Consider the following 23,434-nt stretch of genomic DNA (forward strand, 5'->3'; position numbering starts at 1 on the left):
CTCAACCCTCTTCACACCCCTGCCCCATGCTCCGACTTCACTCCACACCCAGCCTTACCTGGGTTCCTCGGCATGCTGGGACTGCCTGTGGCCCCAAAATGGACAGAGCTCCCACTGACACTGGTGGGACTACAGAGCTGCTGGCCATCCGATTGGTCAGCGGCTCTCTGAGGCCGGATTTATTCCTCCCGAGAAAGGGCGGATGCCTCACCTTGAAGCAATCAATCCTGCTCCCAGAGTTAAATTGCCATGGGGCAGCCGAAGGGATAATGGGCTCCCCACTGATGTTTTGGCCAGCAAGGCGGGGACCGCAGTGTCCCATAAAATCCAGCCCTTAGTGTGACAATTTAGTGACGGGGGTGGGTGGGTAATGATGAGATGGAGCTGGATATCATCAGGGTACATGTGGAAACTGATGTTGCCTGCTGAATTTTATGTGCCCACCTCGCCTTCAAACCAGCCTGCGGGGGAATGTAAAATCCAGCCCATAGAATCAGGGGTACCTCAAAGTATGGGACAATAAGGAGTATGGATCCATCAGTGATTGTCACATAATAATTAAGAATGCAAAGGTTGTTGAGTTCTCCATTTTGGCACGTGAAGCAACAGAAGGTTCAGAACTCGACAGAATAATTTTTACCTTTGGTTTTCTTTGCAAAAACTTAGCATCAAAGTAAGATCAATTCATTGGCATGAGACTTCCATTTTGTATTACTTGTACCATCCACTTATTGTCTATAGTGCTGACTAATGCATTTTAATCAAATGTACTGTACTTTCCTATAATTGCTTCATGCGTGCCATCTTTCATTGTACTTCATTTATTTCTTAACTGCATCTAATGGAATCGTTCGTCATTCACTTGTTAGGAGAATTGCATTGGAGCCTCAGCTTGATCAGTTCACCTGCTTTCTTTCGAATACAGTAACTTGTATTTCACCTTGATGCAGTAAAGAATGATAAATATTACCTTTAACAATTAAGTGTTTTCCTACACAGCACCAATCTAAGTTTGTCAAAATTGTGCAGACCTTGTCATTTCAGATTTCAATTTGAGGCACCACAATGATTATTGATTCCTCCTGCTCTCTATAAAGTGTGAGTTGTATTAGAAACTTGTTTCTGGAAGTGTGAGTAAAATGGTCAGGATCCAACCGTTTTTGCCCCAGGCATTTTCTTTACATTTAAGGCTGATTTGCAATTTAATATGTGTCATGTAGCCGAATTACTCTGAGACTGGGAAATGGTTCAGTGCTATTTTTTAACTTGATGTGCTGTTATGTGGGTCACTGATACTGTACACAAGAACATAAAAAAATACTGATGAGAAAAGCTTATTGGGCCAACTAGGCAAATCCCTTTCTTGTCCTAACACACTGTGTTCTGCCTACCCCCAGTAATTTTGCATCTGTTGCCCTGCATGACATATTTTCATCTCTCTCACTAAATAGGTTTTTCCTACCTACATAGCAACAGAGAAAATTTCATTGATGTAGCACTTTTCCATTTCTCACGTTGTTCCAAAGCACACCAAAGCCAATAAATTACTTATGAAGTCTTGCCACTGTTGTCATGTAAGGAAATGTCCAATTTTACACTCATTAGGACCCATTAGAGGACTATAGGATAAATGACAAGAAAATCTGTTTTGGCACTGTTAGTTGAGGGATAAGCATTGGCAAGGACACCAGGACTATCCTCTGTTTTCTATTCAGATCTGCTGTGATTGCTTGTGGCTTTTATTTTGTTTTATTACCTAGGAATCTGGTTGCAGGGCAAAAGCTGACAATGCATGAAACACAAACAGAAGAAGCTGGAAATACTCAGCAGGTCAGACAACATCTGTAGTGAGAAACAGGGTTAACATTTAACGTTGTGATAATACTTAACCAGAACTGAGGAAAGAACTGTGGGCCATCTCGACCCAAAATGTTAACTCTGCCTGACCTGCTGAGTATTTCCAGCAGATTCAGTTTTTATTCCAGATTTCCAACATCCACACTAATTTGATTTTGTTTTGGCCTACAATAAATGATGACATGAACATAAATGAACTGTTCAATGGAGTGGAAGTGAATGAAGCAATGGTTAAGCTTGCTGTTTAAAAGCTTAGGGCTTATAGAGCGAGGGGAAGAATAAGGGGTTACTGCAGAAGGCAGTGTCTATGTCAAAGGAAGTTTAGCGTTTTTTGAAGAGCAATGTAAAGTGGCTGTTACTAACTTTCAGAATGGTAGTAATCTCCTTAAGCATTTGCTCCCCAGTTTGTATAAATAATTTTTTTACCCTTTGGTTGTGAAATGTGTTTGATGCTGTCTTAGGGCTGTATAAGTGCAAATTATTAATGAGGCAAGGTTGAAAAGTCAATTAATTTCTCAGTGACATAGATTTTGTTAGCGAATTTGGCAAATCTACAGTTAATTTTGGCAAAGGAAAGGCTTGTAACTATATTGCACCTTATCACACCTTTCAAATGTCTCAAAACATTTCAGTTACTAAGACATACTTTTGGAGGTCACGATCTGTTATTATGTCTATTATATTATTGTGGCCTTATGTTGCACAGATCCATTGAATGGCTGTAAGATGAATGAGTAGTTAATTTATTTTTTGTGGTGGTAGTTGAGGAAAGAGTATTGTTAAATGAGAGGTCAGTGTTCTTCACCTAGTAACGCCTGTCCAAAATCATCAGGAAAAATGGACGGGGTTTAACATTTCATGCTCTGACTCAACCGGTTAATTTCAAAAGCTTCCCTTCTATCCTGTGCTTTTGTGCTTTGCAAAGTAATTTCCTATTTGGTATTGTGCTATGGTTTAGATGCATTACATCTATTGAGCTCCCATTGTTGACCAACTCCACAAAAGCACTTTGTTCAAGTAAGATGTATTATCTGAGGAATCTCTCACAATATAGCGCTCAGTCAATGCTCCACTGGAGTAGCATCCTGGATTGTGAGTTCAAGTGCTAGTATGGGACTAAGGTGTCTTTTTGGTTCATCTGAATCAATGGGTTATAGGCTTGAACTCTGTTTCAGGACATAAACTTGGCTGACATTGCAAAGCAGCACATAGAAAGCACTCCTTTGTTAGAAGTGTCATCTTTGTGATAAACTGTGACACTGAGGCCCCACATGCATGTTAAGGTGAATGTAAATGATCCAGTGATGCCTTTGAAATACAGCAGGTATTTCTGCGAGTGTCCTGGCAATATTTTCTCCCTCAACCGCCATCAGGTTAAAAAACAGGTGAAGTGATAATGTATTTAATTTGCTATTTGTGAGTCCCTGCTGCATGCATATTGGATGCTATATTTTTCTTATGTAACCATGATTATTCAAAAGTAATTTATTGACTCTCATGCAGTTTGGAATGCCCTGAGGAACAATATGATGCTATGTAAGTGGACATGGCCTACCACAAGGATGGTACTACCAGTTTCAATACTAACTTTCGAAAGGAAATTGCATATATACTGGAAAATATGAAAGTTGTAGAGCCATGGGGAAACAGCAGTGGAGTGGAACTAACTGGATAGCTTTCTCAAAGAGCCAGGATAGGCATGATGAGCTCAATGGCCTCCTTCTGTGCTATCATTCCAAGAGTGCATTCTTTAATCTGTTGATTCAGAAGGTGAGTCTTACCAACTGCAAGCTGACACTGAAGTTCTTTGGCCAAAAAACATTAGAATTACTCAACCACCAATCTTTTACCTGGGGTAAATAAATATTATTTTAATGTATTGCGTAGTGGATTTCAAATCAAAGTATTGTGTGCAAGACACATTAAATTTTGGGCAAGAAGTGAGTCATGGATTACAATCGTTTGGCTAAGATATACAACATTTATACAGCAATTTGTTGGTTGTAAGACCATAAGACGTAGGAGCAGAAGCAGGCCTTTTGGACCATCGAGTCTACTCCACCATTCAATGAGATCATGGTTGATAATCCTCAACTCCACCTTCTTGCCTTTTCTCCATAACCCTTGATTCCCTGACTGATTAAAAATCTGTCTATCTCAGCCTTGAATATACTTAAGTTGTGTACATATTGTGAGAATTGCCCATCGTTAACTGAAGATTTGCAATAATTTTTGAGACCAGTTCGTTTCGTGTCTGTTCATTAGTTACAATCAGCAATGGAGCTGGTGAAAACACCATTCATTTTAGGAAAAGTAGTGATCAGCTTGTAAGTAAGTGGAAGTGGGAGCCCAGGACTGCAAATTGGAGAATGCACTCAGAAATACTACAGTCCAATCTGATTTTATTCCTCCGCTTGGTCAGTTTTAGCATCTTATTCAGATGAAAGAATTAATGTTCTTACTGCGAATAACTAAAAGGTGTGCAGAGTAAAACACCACTACCAAAATTAATCCTAGATGGATTATTTTATAGTGCTTTAGAGGTGTGAAATAACTGAGCATTGTCTTTACTATCTGTCATTTTTTACATGCACTTAACAATGGCAAATGTTATCAAAATGAATCATCAATAAAATCATACACATTTGCTCTGCAAAAGACCAGCAATCAATGCAGTGAATAAAGTTCATTTCAATCAATATTGCTTTATTCAAAGAATAAGATTTCCTTAGGTTACTATATGTGAATGACATCATAAAAACACGCAAGTAGGCAGTATGGGTTGCTATTTCTAGAAAAGTGCGTTCATTAGAGAACAGTCTTTTCCTAAATTAATTATCAGATGGAGCCTTACAATGTTGATGACACATAATGCTGAGAATAAATCCCTCCTTGGCATTAATAAATACATAAGGATTTATGATAAAAACAGTAAGAAATGATCATGAGGTCTCTTAGTGGTCAGCTTATGTGTTAGATGGTGCAAGCTTGTACAACAACCCCCTGAACCATAGGGATGCTAACTCTAAGGGGAGGCAATAATGTCCAGAAAAAATCCATGATTAAATTCAGGCAAAATCCTGGGTAATTCTTCCATGAGTCCCTCAATAAATAGTTACACATGATACATTAACTGACCGGGAGGAGGAAACATAGGTATGGTGCATTATCTCTTAATTGGCACATCCTATGCTTGAAACTAACCATTGCTTCCCAATGTGTTCTTATTAGCATAAAGCCTTACAGGGCCAACAAAGACCACTTCCATCTACTGTGCCAGTACAAAAGGTCATAGATGTCCTACTCAGCTTTATCTCATAGCCTACAGTAGCCTGCCAAAAAACTATCCACAGCCTCTTCACATTTTTGACTCCTCTGCTTGCACTGCCTCCCTCAATCGGCTAATCCACATATCACATTCTGCTTGAAGAAGTTATCTCTCAACTGTTCACCATTTTTGTCTATTCTTGGATCCATGTTCCCTTGTCCTTGCATTTCATATTGAACATCTCTATGGGATCCAGTGGTTTTGTTCTCATTAGGATATTAAATACCTTCTGTTACAGCCGAAATGACAAGTTCAGTTAACTTAGTTGCCCTTCTTTGTGTTGCCTCCAATGTCTCTGCCATAGGATGCCCAAGATCAATGCTTCATATAGGGGAGAATTTTCTCCCCGTCGGGCTGGCGGGCTGTTCGGGAGCGGACGCAGGCGGGCACATAGCCAATCGCCACCCACGATAGGCTGCGCGCCGCCATTTTGTTTGGGCGGGCCAATTAAAGCCCACCCAGTGTGACGTACACCCGGAAGTGCTTAGCGCTACCCGTGCGGGCGGGGGAGGAGGGAGAGTCAGCAAAAGAGCTCAGAAATCTCCCTGAGGCACTGTGCTGCCTCGGGGAGATTTATTCCATTGCGAAAACCTAAAAAAAAATTTGAAAAAATAATTCGGCATGTCCCCACATGTGACAGTGTCACGTGAGCTGGGACATGTCTTTGAATTTTATTAAAAATTTTTATTGAAGTTGTAAAACCTTCATGAAACCTCATCCCGCCCGTGGATGAAGTTCCATGAAAAATGCGATGGCTGCCTTGTCTCTTCGCCTGCCCGCCAACCTTAAGGCTGGATGGACAGCCATGAGAAGCAGTTTAATTAGCTTAATAATGGCCTTAGTAGGCCCTAGGCAATTCAGTGGGTGTGCAGCTGACTCCTATGCGTGCCCGTTGAACTGAGGATCAGAATGGCGCACAGTGACGTCAGGATGCAGGGCCAACATCACCGTGCATCTTTTTACACATCGCGAGCAGGGCCCATCCCTGCACGCTGACCAGAAGATTCAGGCCGTAAGCTAATTCTCATTGCCTGGGATTTGCGCTCAGTCCCAGCATTCTGATAGCCAGGTTGCCTTTTTCCTCACATTTGTGCTGATGGTTTAAAGGTTTTTTTTTCCCTCACAAAAACCTCCTAACCCTTTTTTAACGCAGACTGTTCCTATCGATTTTGTGCACTAGCTGTTCATTTTCTTCTGAAGCTTCACGACTTTTCATTTTTGTACTTTAAAGGGCATCTTCCAATTTTTCGGTCTAACCTTCCAATCTGTCCAGATTTTTCTGAAAATAGTCTTCTTGTTTGTCCTGTCTCTACAACAGTATTCCCTCCCAATGTCTGAATTCATAGCATTGACAAACTTGAACAGCTTTGTTTCATACTCCAATTTAAATTGAAGGAAAAAGTAGCCACAGAAGCAATCCATGTGACACCCCACCAGTCACATCTTTCTACATTGACAGAGCTCCCTACCAGCCTTTCCATCTTCTGACTCAACTAATTTGTTCACGTTTAAGAAGCTTCTCTCTTTTGCAAGTCTTTTGTTTTCACCTTGGAAAGTTCTTTCCTGTGTGATGCTTTATCTAAGACTCTGCTGAGGTTTATTAGTTTAGGTTTATTAATTCATTTGGGTTCCCAATGTCTCTAACTCTGTTATATCAGCACGGTATAAAAGGAGGTCAATTTACCCACCAAGTCCTTCCTGGCTCTCCACAAAGCCATTTACCCAGCCCCTTTCCTTGTAACTCTGCAATATTTCCCTCAAGTAACTCTGCAATATTTCCCTCAAGTAACTCTGCAATATTTCCCTCAAGTAACTCTGCAATATTTCCCTCAAGTGCCCACCTAATTTCCTTTTGAAATCATTAGTTGTCTCCACTCCCATCATCCTTGTAGGAAGCAGATCATTGCTACTCGCTGTGGAAAAAAGCTTTTCCTCACATTCCCTCTTGTGGGCAGAATTTTCCATGCCCGCTGGTGTCGGGCGTGCTCAGCAGCATGAGTGGACAATATGGTGAGAAGGCCAGAAGTCGGTTTCACGACATTGTGCAACCAGTTTGCGATCATCTGCTCAGTTCATCGATGGTGGGACATGTTTCCTGCCACCTGATGTCAGGAACCTCATTGTAATACATCTATAAGTCATTATAAGGCCAGTCCACCGGAATCATCACCCCTCTTCTGGATCGTCTGCTCACGTCAGCGTGTTTACACGTCAAAGTGTTTCACAACAGAATATATAAGGCATGCACTTGGCGGGCTGCACTTTGAGGGGAACTTGGAGGCAAGTGCACAGTAATGTTGCACAGCATTCGCGATGCTCGTCTGTTGGACTTTAAGGTTGAGGCGGTTTGGGTGGGGTGTTGGCAAGGGCTGCCTTGCGGTTGAGGCGCATGTGATGGGGGACAGGTGCATGAGGTACCCTGTGGTTGAAGGTAGTGCACAAGCACGTGCTGGGTGAGGAGAGGGAGGGAGGGCCACACATTAGGGAACCCTTGTTTAAAGTGACCATTCCTCTGCAGCTGATACAGTTCAGGCACAGCCACATTGACATGTGTGGAGTCGGGCCTCTAGCTTATCTGCCCACTCAAGACATGCAGAGGCATGAAAGTGCCACCATGTGCTCCAGAGCTTTTCACCCCTTGGGCACAGTCTGCAAAGTAATGTTGTTTTATTGGACTGCACAGCAGTTGGACGACTGGGCACGTTGTACAATCTCCTTGCTAAGGTTGGCCATGGAGCAGTCACTGGTGGAGGTGCTCACAGCCCCTTACAATGTTATCATCCCAGTTTGGACCAGTCTCCCCCATGGTTCAAGCTAACAGTGCAGCCTTGCAGCGTGGCTTAGAAGAATACCTGTGCCTGAGCTGAGAGCACAGCATGCAGTCCAATGGGCAAAGCTGCTGCCAATCGGTCAGGTGGAGTGGGGAGGAGGTGGGTGGGACAGCCATGCAGGGCACTAAAATCTGGCCATCCAAGTGGTGGCCCACTCTCTGGGATGCGTTAGGGGGCCTTCGGACTAAAGCAGGAGAGGTTCTTAGTACACCCAAGCTAACCCACACATCTCTCTCTTTCATCGTGCAGGAGGTATACATCAGGAGCATGGAGCCTGGTGAACTAGCTGTATGCCTTGTGGTGTACTGAGAGTGAAGACAACAGAGAAGAGAGCGATGGAGGTGTCTGGCTGTGCAGAGGGAGGAGCTGCACCCTCAGGAAGAAAGGGTGGCTGGAGCTCCCATACACACTGCTGAAGAGCCACAGCGAACTGTTGCTGGCCGGCACTCAGCTAGACCCAGGGTCTATAGATGCCACCTTTCATTTCTGCAGAGTACCGAGAACCAATGTTGCCGAAGACTGCAGATGCCTCGGGAACTGATTGGTCAGATCTGCCAGCTACTGCAGGGTTTGGTGCCACGGGGACATGGAGGGCATCCACTGCCTGTGGCCGTGAAAGTGACTGTGGTGTTCAATTTTAACTCTACTGGCTCCTTTCAGAGCTCCACAGATGACCCCTGTGGGATATCACAAGCATCCACCCAAAAATGTATCCATGAGGTCACGGATGCCACCTTCGCACAGGCACACAACCATGTACATTTCGCCTGGGACCAGGAGAGCCAGGATGCAAGAGCGACTGGATTTGCCCAGATCTCAGGTTTCCCACAGGTGCAGGATGCGAGGGACTGGACTCACGTGGCACCCAGATCTCCATCACAACACGCGGTCAACTAACTCAACCACAAAGGATTCCATTTGCTGAATGTGCAGCTGCTGTGCAACCACCACAAACACATCCTGCAGGTCTGCGCACGGTTTCCAAGAGTGTCTATGACTCCTACATTCTCAGCTGATCACAGATCCCTGACATCTTCCTGGGTCCACAGATGCTGCAGGGATGGCTCCTCGGGGACAAGGGCTATCCACAGAGGACGTGGAAAATGACACCCGTGCGGCGGCCTCAGACTGCAGCAGAGCGAAGGTACAATGAGGCTCAGACTGCAACTCGCAACTTGGTGGAGCAGACCATCAGGATGCTGAAAATAAGTTTCCAGTCTGGTGGAGCCCTGCAAAATAGTCCATAGAGGGTGTCATGCATCGTCATCGTCTGCTACACCCTTTACAACCTGGTGCTGCAACGGAGAGAGGAGCTGGCCGAGGAGGAGATGGAGGAGCTGCACATCTCCTCCAATGAGGAGGACGTTGATGAGGTGAGGGTGTGAAGGTCCTCAAAGTTGACGATGACTGCATCGAGGCCCTCGCACTGGATAGACGAGGCACGCATGCTCTGGAATCCCTCAAAGCTGCTAGATTTGTGGCGCTAGATGCCGTCGTGCAGTGAGGAGACACCATAGATCCTCACATTGCATCTGTGAACGTTTGACTCCACTTTGGCTTATGCCAGTGCACAGATCCTCTGTGATAAGGCTCCTGTCATGGAGACACATTGAAGGCCCTAATAATTGCTCGATTGCAGGAAGATGATGATGTCATGCAGTGAGGATACTCCATGAGCCTTCACTTAGTCTCTGAGAATGTCTGACTCCTGTCTAGCCGAGGGCAACTCGCTTGTGCTCTGTGATCAGGGTCATATCATAGTTATGCAGCCATGAAACCTTAAAAGCACCTGATCCTTTGTCCGCCTTCAGCATCTGACCTCTTCAGGAGCACAGCAACACTGGATTCAGATGCTGATGAGATGGGGGCCACCCCCACCTTAAAGGTGTTGAGAGCACACAGAGAAAATGCCGGAACTCAGTGACGCCTGCCCACCACATTTTGGCAGCAAAGACAAGCACTGTCGAGGAGCAGACATAATGTCTCCAGGGAGTGTGAGGCAGGCATCAATTTGGTCTGAAGGCTGTACAAGGCACAGGAAGAGGACCTGGACTGAGACACCTACCTTTACCTTGTGCAGAAAGGTTTCACATCAGAGTGACACAATCACTGCTCATCAGAACAAGGATTCCCAGGCAGGGAGACATTGTTGAGAGTTCATTTACAATAGTGAACATTATGTACAAGTGGTAAACACCCGTGCCCAGGCTGTGCAACTACACCTTCTTAACCTCCCTAACCCTGCCACCATGTCTTGTTGCTCCCCAGACATTCACAAAGGAGGTGGAGGCAGCCTGCTGACAGCTACACCCTGTCTGTGATGACAGGAGTCCTCTGGAGGGCTGAGACCTGGAGGGTCCCGGCCTGCTTTCGGGGTCCTGCTGTGTGGCAGTGACACCCTCCTTGAGCTGTGGAGCTGAAGCTGCTGAGGTCACAGGAAGAGGGGATTCAGATGGGCTGGACTCTCCCAGAGTCACCTGGATGGACGGCCCCAGGGTGTACACCTGTTGACGCTCCTTCCTATGCTGCTCAAGGGCACATGGCTGACTCCTTGAGGAGAAGGGGCTGCTGCAATGAGGTTGAGCTGTCCCGCACCCTTCTCATGTACACAGTGTTGGATGCCAACTATGGCATCAGTAATGGAGTGCAGCCCACAGAGCTGTGCAGGAGCAACGTCCTGGCAACATCATGATGGCTGCCATCCTACCATTGTTGACCTTAGTGCATTGCCATGCTGACATATTCACCTCAGTCTGAAGGCGGACGGATTCCTCCATTGCTCCTTGCCATCTGAGGAGTGTAGGGGACATTCCTTCCTGATGTTCCCAAGCTTGTCTTTGCAGCTCCAGCAACTGAGGCCTGACCAAGTCCAGAGTCCCATCATCTGACTCAGACTCAGCAAATTCCTGGCCTCCAGCAATCCAACAAGTGCCAACACCTGGGAAGTCCCTGCCCCCGCCTGTTCTGGATCAGTCAGTACGATGTGTTCACCAGATTGTGCTCCCGAGGCTATTATAAAGCTCAGTCTCACCGAGGTGTGTGCCTCTGCACTGGTGGAGGGTGTGGGTGAGCGCTGTGACGGGACTACAAGGAGGGTGCCTTCAGATTCCTCTTCAGAGGTTTCAGATATGCCTGCGAATGCAAGGAGAGATAATTAGTACATGGCAGTGGCCTGTGAAACAGGACACATCACTCACAGCATGGTTGACCGATGGATATTGCACTGCTGGATCCTCACTTGGTAGAGCATCGCCAACCTCACCGTCAGCACAGGACTGGTCCAGATCCTTGCCAGCCAGTTATATGGCTCTGTTTTCAAAGTCCATGAGGACTTAGGTTTCAGACATTCCCCCACCAGTCTGCGAACTCTCCCTCTTGTGTGCCAGCTTGTCCTGCATGAATAGAGATGGAGAGAGTTTAAGCAGGATGCTTGCCAGAGCAGCTGATAAGTATGCCAGGCATGTGTGGATGTTGAGTGGTCCCATGGATGGGATGAGGACAATGAAGGTGTGTTAGAGATAGTGAATGGTGATGTCCCTTGAGCTGGCAGTGAGTGAGATGCCAGTGAATGTGTGATGGCTTTGTGAATGTGTAGGTTTAGAATGATAAGATGGTTACCTTACCCTGGTAGCATGGAGGGGATCATTCATCCTCTTGAGACATTGGGTGGCTGCCTCTTTTGTAGGCCGTTGGCACTGACCATCGCTGTCACCACCTCCCAAGCCAGATTGGTGATGTTGCTGCCTGTCCTGTGGCCAGAGCAGGGGTAGAGGACATCACGGTGAGCCTCCACGGCATCCAAAAGGCGCACAAGGAACATGTGATTAAACCTGGGGGTTGCAGTCTTACTGCCTTTCCTGGCCATGTCTTCCATGCAGCGGTCCTGGGCTGGAAACACTGAGAAATGTACACGCGGCTGCACTTTAATTATAGCACCCAGTGTGGTGAAGCACGAGGTGATGGCGTGGCAGGTGAATGAGAGCCTGACCGCCATCAAAATGGCACGTTTCCCGGGAATGTGTAATTAATGCAGCAAGTTTGGGATGATACAGTGTGAAAAGCCGCCATTTTGGCCGGCAGGTAAAATGACATTTTCCCCGCCCGCTATCGAACTCAGTGCAAACCTGGGACGATTCTGCGCTGTATCTCTTGCCCAAAGCTGTAAACCTGCATCCACTTGAGTTTGACCATCAGCTTTGTCTGTCAGATCTCCACAAACCTCCTTTGCCTCCAAGAAAAATAACCCCAGCTTCTCTAAACTAACTTGGTAGCTAAATTCCCTGACTTACCATTCCGGTAAATCTTCTCTGCACCTTGTCAAGGGCCTTCACATCCTCTTTAAAGAGTGGTAACCAGAACTGAACGCAATACTCTAGTTGTGGCTTAACTAGAGCTTTATAAGGGTTCAGCATAACTTTCCAGCCTCTGTACTTAATACCTCTATTTGCAAAGATCAAGATCCCATATGCATTGTGAAGTACTCTCTCAATATCCCCTGCCACCCTCAAAGATCTATACTCCATGTCCTTCTGTTACTGTAACTGTGCCATTAAATCTCTAATGCTTTCCCTGTCTCTTCTGCTAAATGCATCATCTCATACTTCTCTGTATTAAATTCCTTCTGCCACTCCTCTGCCCATTCTGCTAACTTGTTTATGTTCTGTTGCAATATCATCCTCACTATTCGCCACATCACCAAATTTGGTATCATCAGCAAATATCGAAACTTTACCCTGTGTTCCAAAATCCAAGTTTTTGGACATGGCATTGAACCTTGGGAATACCAACCTCCAGTCCAAAAAATAAGCTTGGCTCGTTGTTTTCTGTCCTTAAGCCATTTTTTTTTACTGCAAGCTAATGTTGACCTTCCTATCCCATACCTCAATTTAGGTAACTAGCTTTTTATGTAGTATTTTGTCAAAAATGTTCTTAAACTCCTTATAGACAACATCCACTGCATTCTCTACTTCATGAAAAAATTCAATTATATCAGTCAACAGAGATAAAAACAAAAAAACTGCGGATGCTGGAAAACCCCATGCCCACGCAAAAGATGCAACACCTGCCCCTTCACTTCCTCTCTCCTCCGTCCAAGGACCCAAACACTCCTTTCAAGGGAAGCAACATTTCACTTGCATTTCCCCCAACTTAGTCCACTGCATTCGTTGCTCCCAATGTGGTCTCCTCTACACTGGAGAGACCAAACGTAAACTGGGCGACCGCTTTGCAGAACACCTGCGGTCTGTCCGCAAGAATGACCCAAACCTCCCTGTCGCTTGCCATTTTAACACTCCACTCTGCTCTCTTGCCCACATGTCTGTCCTTGGCTTGCTGCATTGTTCCAGTGAAGCCCAACGCAAACTGGAGGAACAACACCTCATCTTCCGACTAGGCACTTTACAGCCTTCCGGACTGAATATTGAATTCAACAACTTTAGGTCGTGAGCTCCCTCCCCCATTCCCACCCCCTTTCTGTTTCCCCCTTCCTTTTTTTGCCAATAAATTATAAAGATTTTCCTTTTCCCACCTATTTCCATTATTTAAAAAAAAAAACACCCCCACTAGAGCTATACCTTGAGTGCCCTACCATCCATTCTTAATTAGCACATTCGTTTAGATAATATCACCAACTTTAACTTTAACACCTATGTGTTCTTTTGTACTATTGTTGTTGACATCTTTTGATGATCTGCTTCTATCACTGCTTGTTTGTCCCTACAACCACACCCCCCCTCCACCTCTCTCTCTCTCTCTGTCTCCGCCCCCCACACACACACACCTTAAACCAGCTTATATTTCAACTCTTTCTTGGACTCGAACTCAAGTTCTGTCGAAGGGTCATGAGGACTCGAAACGTCAACTCTTTTCTTCTCCGCCAATGCTGCCAGACCTGCTGAGTTTTTCCAGGTAATTCTGTTTTTGTTTTTGTTTTAGACATTTACAGTGCTGGCTATAGTGAATTAATTTAAACATCTCCTAGCATCTGTTTTTACTTCTAAACTGATGTTCAACTGACCAGCTTGTAGTTACTCGGAATGTCTTCACACTATTTTGTGAATAAGGGTGGCACATTTGTAATTTTCAAATTCTCTGGCACTTCCCCAATATCTAGGGAAGATTAGGTGATTATGCCAAACCCTTCAACTATATCCTTTACAACTTAACAACTTGGGAAACAAGCCATCTGGCCAGGCGATTTATCCACTCTCGGTATAGCTGGCCTTTCCAGTATATCCTGCCTTTCAATTCTCACCTTGTCCATTACCTCTGTTTCTGCTCTTATTTTGTCAGTATTCTCTTCCTTAGTAAGCACTAATATGAAGTATTAAGTATTCTAGCCTTGCTCTGTGCCTCTAAGCATGTATCACCTTCTTTGCCCCTTACTATCTTGCCTCTTACTATCCACTTACTATTTACATTTTGGTGGAAGATCTCTGGGTTCCCTTCCATATTAACAGCCATTCTATTCTCATGTTATCTCTTTGTTAATCTTAAAATTTTCCTCTTTGCTTCTCCTCTCAGCTTATTATATCTGGCATGGCTCTCAATTGAAGAATTCACTTGTCAAGCATCGTACACCCTCTTTTTTTGCTACAGCATATTCTCATTCCCCCTCCTCGTGCAATGAGTTCCTGGCTTTGTTCTTCCTTAAAGGTCACCCATTCTCCCATTTTAACTTTTCTTGTTAAACTTTGGTTCCATTTTTACCCTGGCTAGATCCCCTCTTGGCACCAGATCCTGCAAATCCTCCTTACTACTTGGTCCGAGTACATGCTGGTCAGGGAAGTTTTCCTGAACACATTTCAGAAATTCCTGCCCCTCCTTACCCTGTGCTCATTATCCCAATCATTTTTTTGGTAATTAAAGTCCTTTGATACCATCACTGTATAGTTCTTGCACATCTCCGTGATTTCCCTGCAGGTTTGCTCCTCCAGTTTTCTCTCTCACAATTTAGAGGCCTATAGAATACCCCCAGCAGCTTCTCAGCTCTTAATAAAATGGATTCTGTCCTCACCCTACTTTTCCAACGCTGTAATGTCTTCCCTAATTAGTACTGCCATCCCCATCCATTTCTCCTTCGCTATTATTTTTAAACATTTTGTATCATGAACGTTAAGTACCCAGTCCCCATCATTTTGATTTATCTAGCATGTTTTTTTTTTATATTTGTTCATAGGATGTGGGCACTGCTGGCTAGGCCAGCATTTATTGTCCATCTGCAATTTAAGAGTCAACCACATTGCTGTGGGTCTGGAGTCACATGTAGGCCAGGCCAGATAAGGATGGCAGATTTCCTTTCCTAAAGGGAATTTTTACCACAATCTAGATTGAATTCAAATTTCACCCTCTGCCAAGGTGTGATTTGAATAGGGGTCTCCAGAGCATTACCCTGGATCTCTGGAATACTAGTCCGGTGATAATACCACTATGCCACTGCCTCCCACTACCTGTTGCGCTGAGTATTTTTTAAACTGTACTGTCTTTCTTGTGATGTCTCACTATCTTTAGGATAATTCCTGTTACTTTACCAAATGTTAAATGTCAAGTTACAAAACTACAGTTGTTCTTTTATTTTTTTACAATATAAACTCTCACCATATTTGCCTCTCTACAGCACCTTGGTACACCCACTGTGTTCACCAGCTCTCTTCAAATGTCTTAGAATGTGACTGATTTCCCATCTCTTTTAATGTGTGTTCCAGGGTTCCTTGCTTTGCTATTGGTTAGTATTCTTTCTGGGTAATTTCAATACTTTTTTTCCCTTTTGCCCTTTACGTTGTAATTGTGTATGAGGACAACAATCCTCAGCCTCATTTGTAAATGCTGACAAAGATGTAATTAAGGACTTTTTCAATTGTGTGGTCATTTGTTATAATGTCCACCACCACACCCTGGCGTCTCTTGGGACTTCACTGTTCCACTTGTCGATGTTTGCCCTTGCATACATTTAAATAAACCTTTCAAACATTTTATCTATTTGCTGTAGGCCTAATCTCCTTAACTTTTATGGAACCTCCTAATCAATTTCTTTACATTTTTTTTACCTTTTTTCTATACTCATCCCTGTCTTTTAATTACACCTCTATTTTAATCGAAGATTCTTATCCCTTTTTACTTCTCTTGTTTCCCTCACTAATTTCCGACCTGTTCTAACGCACTTATCACTCATTGGAATATATCTATCCTTCTCCTTTAATTATGCCTCTGTACATATCTCATGTCTCAGTATGCAATTCATGATCCTTAGTTCTCTCCTCATACCCTTGAAACTTGTCTTTCTGAAACCACAGGGCTTTTCTGTTCTCTTTTCTTTTCTCACATAAATCTTAATTTAAACTCCAGCACATTGTGCTCATTGTCATTTAGCCATTTGACCATTTTGCCAACCCTTGACTCCTGAGATTTGTTCCAGCTATGTTATAGTTTCTATGACTGTGAGCGATGTAACAATCCATAATTAATAGTAATTCACTTTTCGATTCCCAGTGTGGTCATCCCAATTAATGCAGGCAAATTGAAATTCCCATCATGATCATGTTAGCTTCCTCAATCTCTCTGATTAAATGTTACATGGCCTAAAACAAAATCTTGTAACACTGTGCTAATTTCGAGACTTAGGAGTGTTTTCTCAGTTTTTTCTTAACCCAGATATTTTTATATTCTTTCATGGGATCTGGATGTTACTCACAAGGCCAGGGTTTGTTGCCCACCCCTAATTGTCCTTGAGAACAACACATCAATCATGTGTTGTTGATCTGGAGTCTCATGTAGGGCAAGTAAGGAAGGAGATTTCCTTCCCTAAAGGACATTAATGACACAGATGGGTTTTTACAACAATCAATGATCATTTCATGGTTGCCATTACTAAGACTAGCTTTCAATTCCAGATTTAATTAATTGAATTTAAATTCCTGCCAGCTGGAGTGTATTCTTGACCCCCAAATAATGGAAGGGAGTTAAAGGAGCAAATATGTAGACAGATTTCTGAGTGCAAAAACAACAGGGCAGTAATTGTTGGACACTTCAACTACCCTAATATCAATTGGGATACAAACAGTGCAAAACTTTTGAACTGCACTCAAGAGAACGTTTTAGCCAGCATGTAACAAGCTCCGTGAGAGCTGACACAATTTTCAATTTAGTCTTAGGAAATGACGCTGGTCAAGTGGTACCTTTTTGGAGATAGTGACCATAATATAGTTAGATTTAGCATCATTACGAATAAGGACAAAGATAGAACAGGAGTAAAAGTTCTGAATTTGGGGAAGACAAAATTTTACAAAGTTGAGAGGTGAACTGGCAAGAGTGGACTGGATACAGCTATTGGAAGGAAAAGCTGTGTTAAATCAGTGGGAAGCATTCAAAGGTGAGATTCTATGGGTGCAGTGTAGACATGTCCCCACAAAGAAAAAGGATGGTACTGCAAAATCTAGAGCCCCCTGGTTATCCAAAAACATACAGACCAAGATATAGCAGAAAAAGAAAGGTTATGACAGTCACTGAAGACTTAATACTGTAGAAAGCCTAGAGGAGTACAGAAAGTACAGGGGTGAAGTAAAATGGAAATTAGGAAAACAAAGAGAGGATACAAAAAAAATTGGCCGGTAAAATCATAGAAATCCTAAGATGTTTTACCAGTACATCAAGAGCAAGAGAATAGCTAGGGAAAAGATAGGGCCTTTCAGAGATGTACAGGGTAACTTGTGTGTTGATGCTGAAGATGTGAGGAGGGTTCTCAATAAGTATTTTGTCTCTGCCTTCACTAAGGAGAAGGATGATGCAGAGATTCTAGTTAAAGATGTGTGAAATATTAGATACAATAAGCATAGTGGGAGAGGAAGTACTGGAGGGACTGGCATCCTTTAAGGTGGATAAATCACCAGGGTAGATGGATTGTATCCCAGGCTGTTGAATGAAGCCAAGGAGGAAATAGCAGATGCTCTGAGGATCATTTTCCAATTGTCACAAGATACAGGCAAGGTCCCAGAGGATTTCTACAATTATTGAATATTGGAATCAAGTGGGCAACAAAGAAGATTAGATTTTTAATATATATATATTTTATTTACTTGTCTCCAGAAAGTTGTAACACTGTTCCGATTCCCTGGGTTCTCATAACACATCAGAACCATGGGTGGTCCTATCACATTTCTGAGTCTTGATGATGTGTTGGCAGACTATTCAGCTGTTGAATGCCTCGCAATTGTCCCTAATTCTCTTCCTACCCAAAATCCATATTGGTTGACTGGGGGCACTGGATGGTCATGAGCAGAGGCATTCTGGGTGGATTTTACTCTCTCTAGCCCAGTAACTGGGGGAAACTGTAACAACACTGGTTGAGGATCAGCATGGAGCAGTGTTTGAAATGGAGACTTTTCATGGTCAATATCGCGTGGCAGCACTGGATACGATCCAGTTAACATCTGTCATTTAAAGAGTTATTTGTTCTTAAAGAATCTTTTATTTTTACAGAAAGTTGCTGAGAAGTCCAGAGCATTGCTTCCTGTAGCACAGAAAAATAAGCAGGTATGTGAATCTGTTTGCTTTGCAGTTTTGTACATGGCAAATCTAATTGAAGAATGTCACTACACAAATTGAATACTTGCCATTCGCACCATCAGCTCCGTTCTTATGTTCTTCGGCTCTTTGTTGTTTACTCTAAGTGACTCCTTTAGCAAGAGGTAAATCCTGAAGAGAGCTGTGGAAACCAGTGGTTTCCAGGAATATGAAATGGAAAGCTGATTACAGTGAGCTATTTCTGTAACTCGGTTCTATTGGTCAGGTTTATAGCAGCTATTATCCTCTTAAAACCATTGTGGTTAACTACTCCATGACAACAAATTCATGTTACTGGGTCTTCAACGAAAAGTTACATTAAAACTCTTTTGGTTTTTGCAGTGATAAGACATATTTATCTTGTCAGTTGATATTTTTTTGACAGTGCCTATTCTTGACTCTTTTTCACTGGTTTGAAGAGTAAATCATCTGTTGCTTTTGACTGCTTTTTCTGAAAGTAATTGCCAGATTGCTTACAAATGTAATGTGTCTTGCCTCTAACCATTTTAATCGTCATTTCTTAAAAAAATATTTTAAATATTGTGTTTTTGTTTCCATAATTCTGCTCATCATTTTAGTTATTACATTGCTCCAAGAAATGCATAATAGTTTGACCTGTTGCTCTGATTTCTGCTGAAAAATGTCTCGAAGGCAATGAAGATCAATTTTACATTTTTAAAAATCCATTCATGGGATGTGGGCTTTGCTAGCTGGGCCAGCATTTATTGTCCATCCCTAGTTGCCCTTGAGAAGGTAGTAGTGAGCTGCCTTCTTGAACCGTTGCAGTCCATGTGATGTAGGTACACCCACAGTGCTGTTAGGGAGGGAGTTCCAGGATTTTGACCCAGCAACAGTGAAAGAATGAAGATATATTTCCAAGTCAGGATGGTGAGGGACTTGGAGGGGAACTTCCAGGTGGTGGTTTTCCCATCTACCTGCCGCCCTTGTCCTTCTAGATGGTAATGGTCGTAGGGTTGAAAGGTGCTGTTGAAGAAGCCTTGGTAAATTCCTGCAGTGCATCTTGTAGGTGATACACACTGCTGCTACTGTGCGTCGGTGGAGAAGGGAGTGAATATTTGAGGATGTGGTGCCAATCAAGTGGGCTGCATTGCCCTGGACGGTGTCCAGCTTCTTGAGTGTTGTGGGAGCTGCACTCATCCAAGCATGTGGGAAATATTCCATCACACTCCTGACATATACCCTGTAGTTGGAGGACAGGATTTGGGGAGTCAGGAGGTGGGTTACCCATTGCAAGATTCCTAGCCTCTGACTTGCTTTTGTAGCCACAGTATTTATATGGCTAGTCCAGTTCAGTTTCTGGTCAATTGGTAACCCTCAGGATGTTAATAGTGGGGAATAATGCCATTGAACATCAAGGGGCAATGGTTAGATTCTCTCTTGTTGGAGATGGTCACTGCCTGACACTTGTGTGGTGTGAATGTTATTTGCCACTTGTAAGCCCAAGCCTGGATAATGTCCAGGTCTTGCTGCATTTGGATATGGACTGCTTCAGTATCTGAGGAGTTGTGAATGGTGCTGAACATTGTGCAATCATCAGTGAACATCTCCAGTTCTGACATTATGATGGAAGGAACGTCTTTGCTGAAGCAACTAAAGATGATTGGGCCTAGGACACCACCCTGAGGAACTTCTGCAGTGATGTCCTGGAGCTGAGATGACTGACCTCCAACAACCACAACCATCTTCCTTTGCACCAGGAATGACTGCAACCAGTGAAGTGTTTTCCCCCTGATTCCCATTGACTCCAGATTTGCTAGGGCTCATTGATGCCACACTTAGTCAAATGTGGCCTTGGTGTCAAGGGCAGTCACTCTCACCTCAGCTCTGGAGTTTAGATCTTTTGTCCATGTTTGAACCAAGGCTGTAATGAGGTCAGGAGCTGAGTGACCCTGGCAAAATGCAAACTGGGCGTCAGTGAGCAGGTTATTGCTAAGCAAATGCCGTTGATAACTCTGTTGGTGACCCCCTCTATTACTCCACTGATGATTGAGAGTAGACTGATGTGGCAGTAATTAGCCGGGTTAGATTTACCCTGCTTTTTGTGTACAGGACATACCTGGGCAATTTTCCACATAGCCGGGTAGATGCCAATGCTGTACTGAAACATCTTGACTAGGGGCGTGGCAAGCTCTGGAGCACAAACCTTCAGTACTATTGCTGGAATATTGTCAGGGCCCATAGCCTTTGCAATATCCAGTGCCTTCAGCCGTTTCTTGATATCACATGGAGTGAATTGAATTGGCTGAAGAGTGGTATCTGTGATGCTGGGGATCTCCGGAGGAAGCTTAGATGGTTTATCCACTCGGCACTTCTGGCTGAAAATTGTGGCAAATGCTTCAGGCTTATCTTTTGCACTGCTGTGCTGGACTCCGCCATCATTGAGGATGGGGATATTTGTGGAGCCACCTCTTCCAACAGGTTGTTTAATTGTCCACCACCATTCATGACTGGATGTGGCAGGACTGCAGAGCTTAGACCTGATCCTTTGGCTGTGGGTTCACTTATCTCCGTCTATCATTTGCTGCTTTTGCTGTTTGGCACACAAGTAGTCCTGTGTTATAGCTTCAACAGGTTGACACCTCATTTTTAGGGATGCCTGGTGCTGCTCCTGGCATGCCCTCCTTTATTCTTCATTGAACCAGTGTTGATCCCCTGGCTTGATAGTAATGGTAGAGTAGGGGATATGCCGGGCCATGAGGTTACAATTCTGCTGCTGCTGGTGGCCCACAGCACCTCATGGGTGCCCACGCTTGAGTTGCTACATCTGCTCAAAATCTGATTTAGCACGGTGGTAGTGCCACACAACACAATGTGAAGGCGGGACTTCATCTCCACAAGGATTGTGCGGTGGCCACTCTTATTGATACTGTCATAGACAGATGCAGGCAGGTTGGTGAGGATGACCAAGTATCTTTTTTCCTCTTGTTGCCTCCCTCACCACCTGCTGCAGACCCAGTCTAGCAGCTACGTCCATTAGGACTCAGCCAGTAATGGTGCTACTGAGCCACTCTTGGTGATGGACATTGAAGTCCCCCACCTAGGGTACCGTCTGCACCCTTGCCACCCCTCAGTGCTTCCTTCAAGTGATGTTCAACATGGAGGAGCACTGTTTCATCAGCTGAGGGAGGGTGGGACATGGTAATCAGCAGCAGGTTTCCTTGCCCATGCCATTAGACTTCATGGGGTCTGGAGTTAATGTTAAGGTCTCCCAGGGCAACTCCCAACTGTATACCAGTGTTGCCACCTCTGCTGCATCTGCCCTGCCAGTGGGAGGTGGTGGTGTCTGGGACATTCTCTGTCAGGTATGTTTCTATAAGCATGATTATGGTCAGGCTGTTCCTTTCTGGTGCCTAGGTCGATGCTGGGTGGCCCATCCAGTTTCATTCCTTTTTTGTGACTTTCTAGCAGTTTGATACAACTGCTAAAGTCAACCACATTGCTGTGGGTCTGGAGTCACATGTGGGCCAGACTAGGTAAGGACAGCAGATTTCCTTAGCTAAGGGGCATTATTGATCCAGATTGTTCTTTACAACAATCGACATCATTAGACATTTAATTCCAGATTTTTTGTTGAATTCAAATTCCACCATGTGCCATGACCCCAGAGCATTCCCCTGGGTCTCTAGATTACTAATCCTGTGACAATACCACTACGCCATCACCTCCTCCCATGAATATTATTGTCACATTATTATTGTTAACTACAAGGTGAGCTTATGGCTGGCATGGGGATGATCATGCCAACAAGAAGTGCATGGGTACATCATTGATGTTGGTGGGACTTGAAGGTCATTAAACTGTCTTGTCACTTTTAGTGTCTATGCAATGGCGGATGTAGCACTGACCGTCTGAGCCACCTGCCTCCACATTGCCTGTACTGTCATCTTCTGGGCCTTCCTGTATTGGTGCCAAAAAAACTAGTCTCCCCTTGACCATGGTTTTTCCAGAGGAACGTCTGCAGAAGTGTCTGAAAATCTGGGATAGGGTTTGCCACAACATAATCTTTGATGATCTGCCATTTATAACAGCAAACCACTGTTGACTGTCTCACCAACTTCCTCGATTTCAAGCGATTCTGGCCCTTAGAACAACAATAGTATTACCCACATGTCCCCTTCAACCTGTGGCAACAAGCCACTCAGAAACAGGTATAATGGTGCAAACCTCCTCTGCAGACCAGTAGAGGCCCATTCAGAAAAATGCATTGGGTTTTTGGTGGTATTATGTGGGCAAATGGAAGTTCTACCCTTCCACATTTTGGTCGGGCAAAGGAAACTCCTGCCCTTACTGGGGCAGGCTTTGAATATAATCAGACTTCAGCGTATTTAAAAGATTGCAAAGTCCTGCACCGCACTCGAATATCCTATCAGTCTAATGCCACCACACATCTCACTCCCTGTACTGCAGCACAACCAACAAAGTTTAGAAAGGGCTGCATGTTACGTGCTCTGGCCGGGTGTGTTTTTGATGGGGGTGTGGAGGATGGGGGAACCACCTTTCCACAAACCTCGCTCAATCCCATAATAGAGGGGATGAACGGGCGCCGCCCGCCATATTTAAATAGGTAATCAAGGGTCAATTAGGCTTGTTACCAAGCCAATCGACCCTGATAATATGCTGCCCGTGCCATGAAACATTTGGGGTGGAATTTTCCATGCCCGCTGCCGTCAGGCGTGTCCGGTGGTGTGTGCGGACAATATGACGAGAAGGCCGGAAAATTGGTTTCACCGACGTCCTGAAACCAGTTTGCGATTGTCTGCTCAGCCCATCGAAGGTGCCATCAGACATCGGGAACCTCAGCCTATCATTATGAGGCCAGCCTGCCTGGCTCGTACCTCCC

At 44.3% G+C, this 23,434-nt stretch overlaps 1 protein-coding gene across 3 annotated transcripts in view; it reads left to right on the plus strand.

Moving 5' to 3' along the window:
• Window positions 1-23,434, plus strand: part of tsnare1 (T-SNARE Domain Containing 1) — an 871,135-nt gene that overhangs the window by 604,150 nt on the left and 243,551 nt on the right. For all 3 annotated transcript variants that reach the window (XM_041190481.1, XM_041190482.1, XM_041190480.1), the window contains exon 7: window positions 18,490-18,543. In XM_041190481.1, coding sequence (XP_041046415.1) covers window positions 18,490-18,543 — 54 coding nt within the window. The remainder of the gene's footprint in view (window positions 1-18,489; window positions 18,544-23,434) is intronic.

Source organism: Carcharodon carcharias, chromosome 6 (assembly GCF_017639515.1).
Source record: "Carcharodon carcharias isolate sCarCar2 chromosome 6, sCarCar2.pri, whole genome shotgun sequence".
NCBI lineage: Eukaryota > Metazoa > Chordata > Chondrichthyes > Lamniformes > Lamnidae > Carcharodon > Carcharodon carcharias.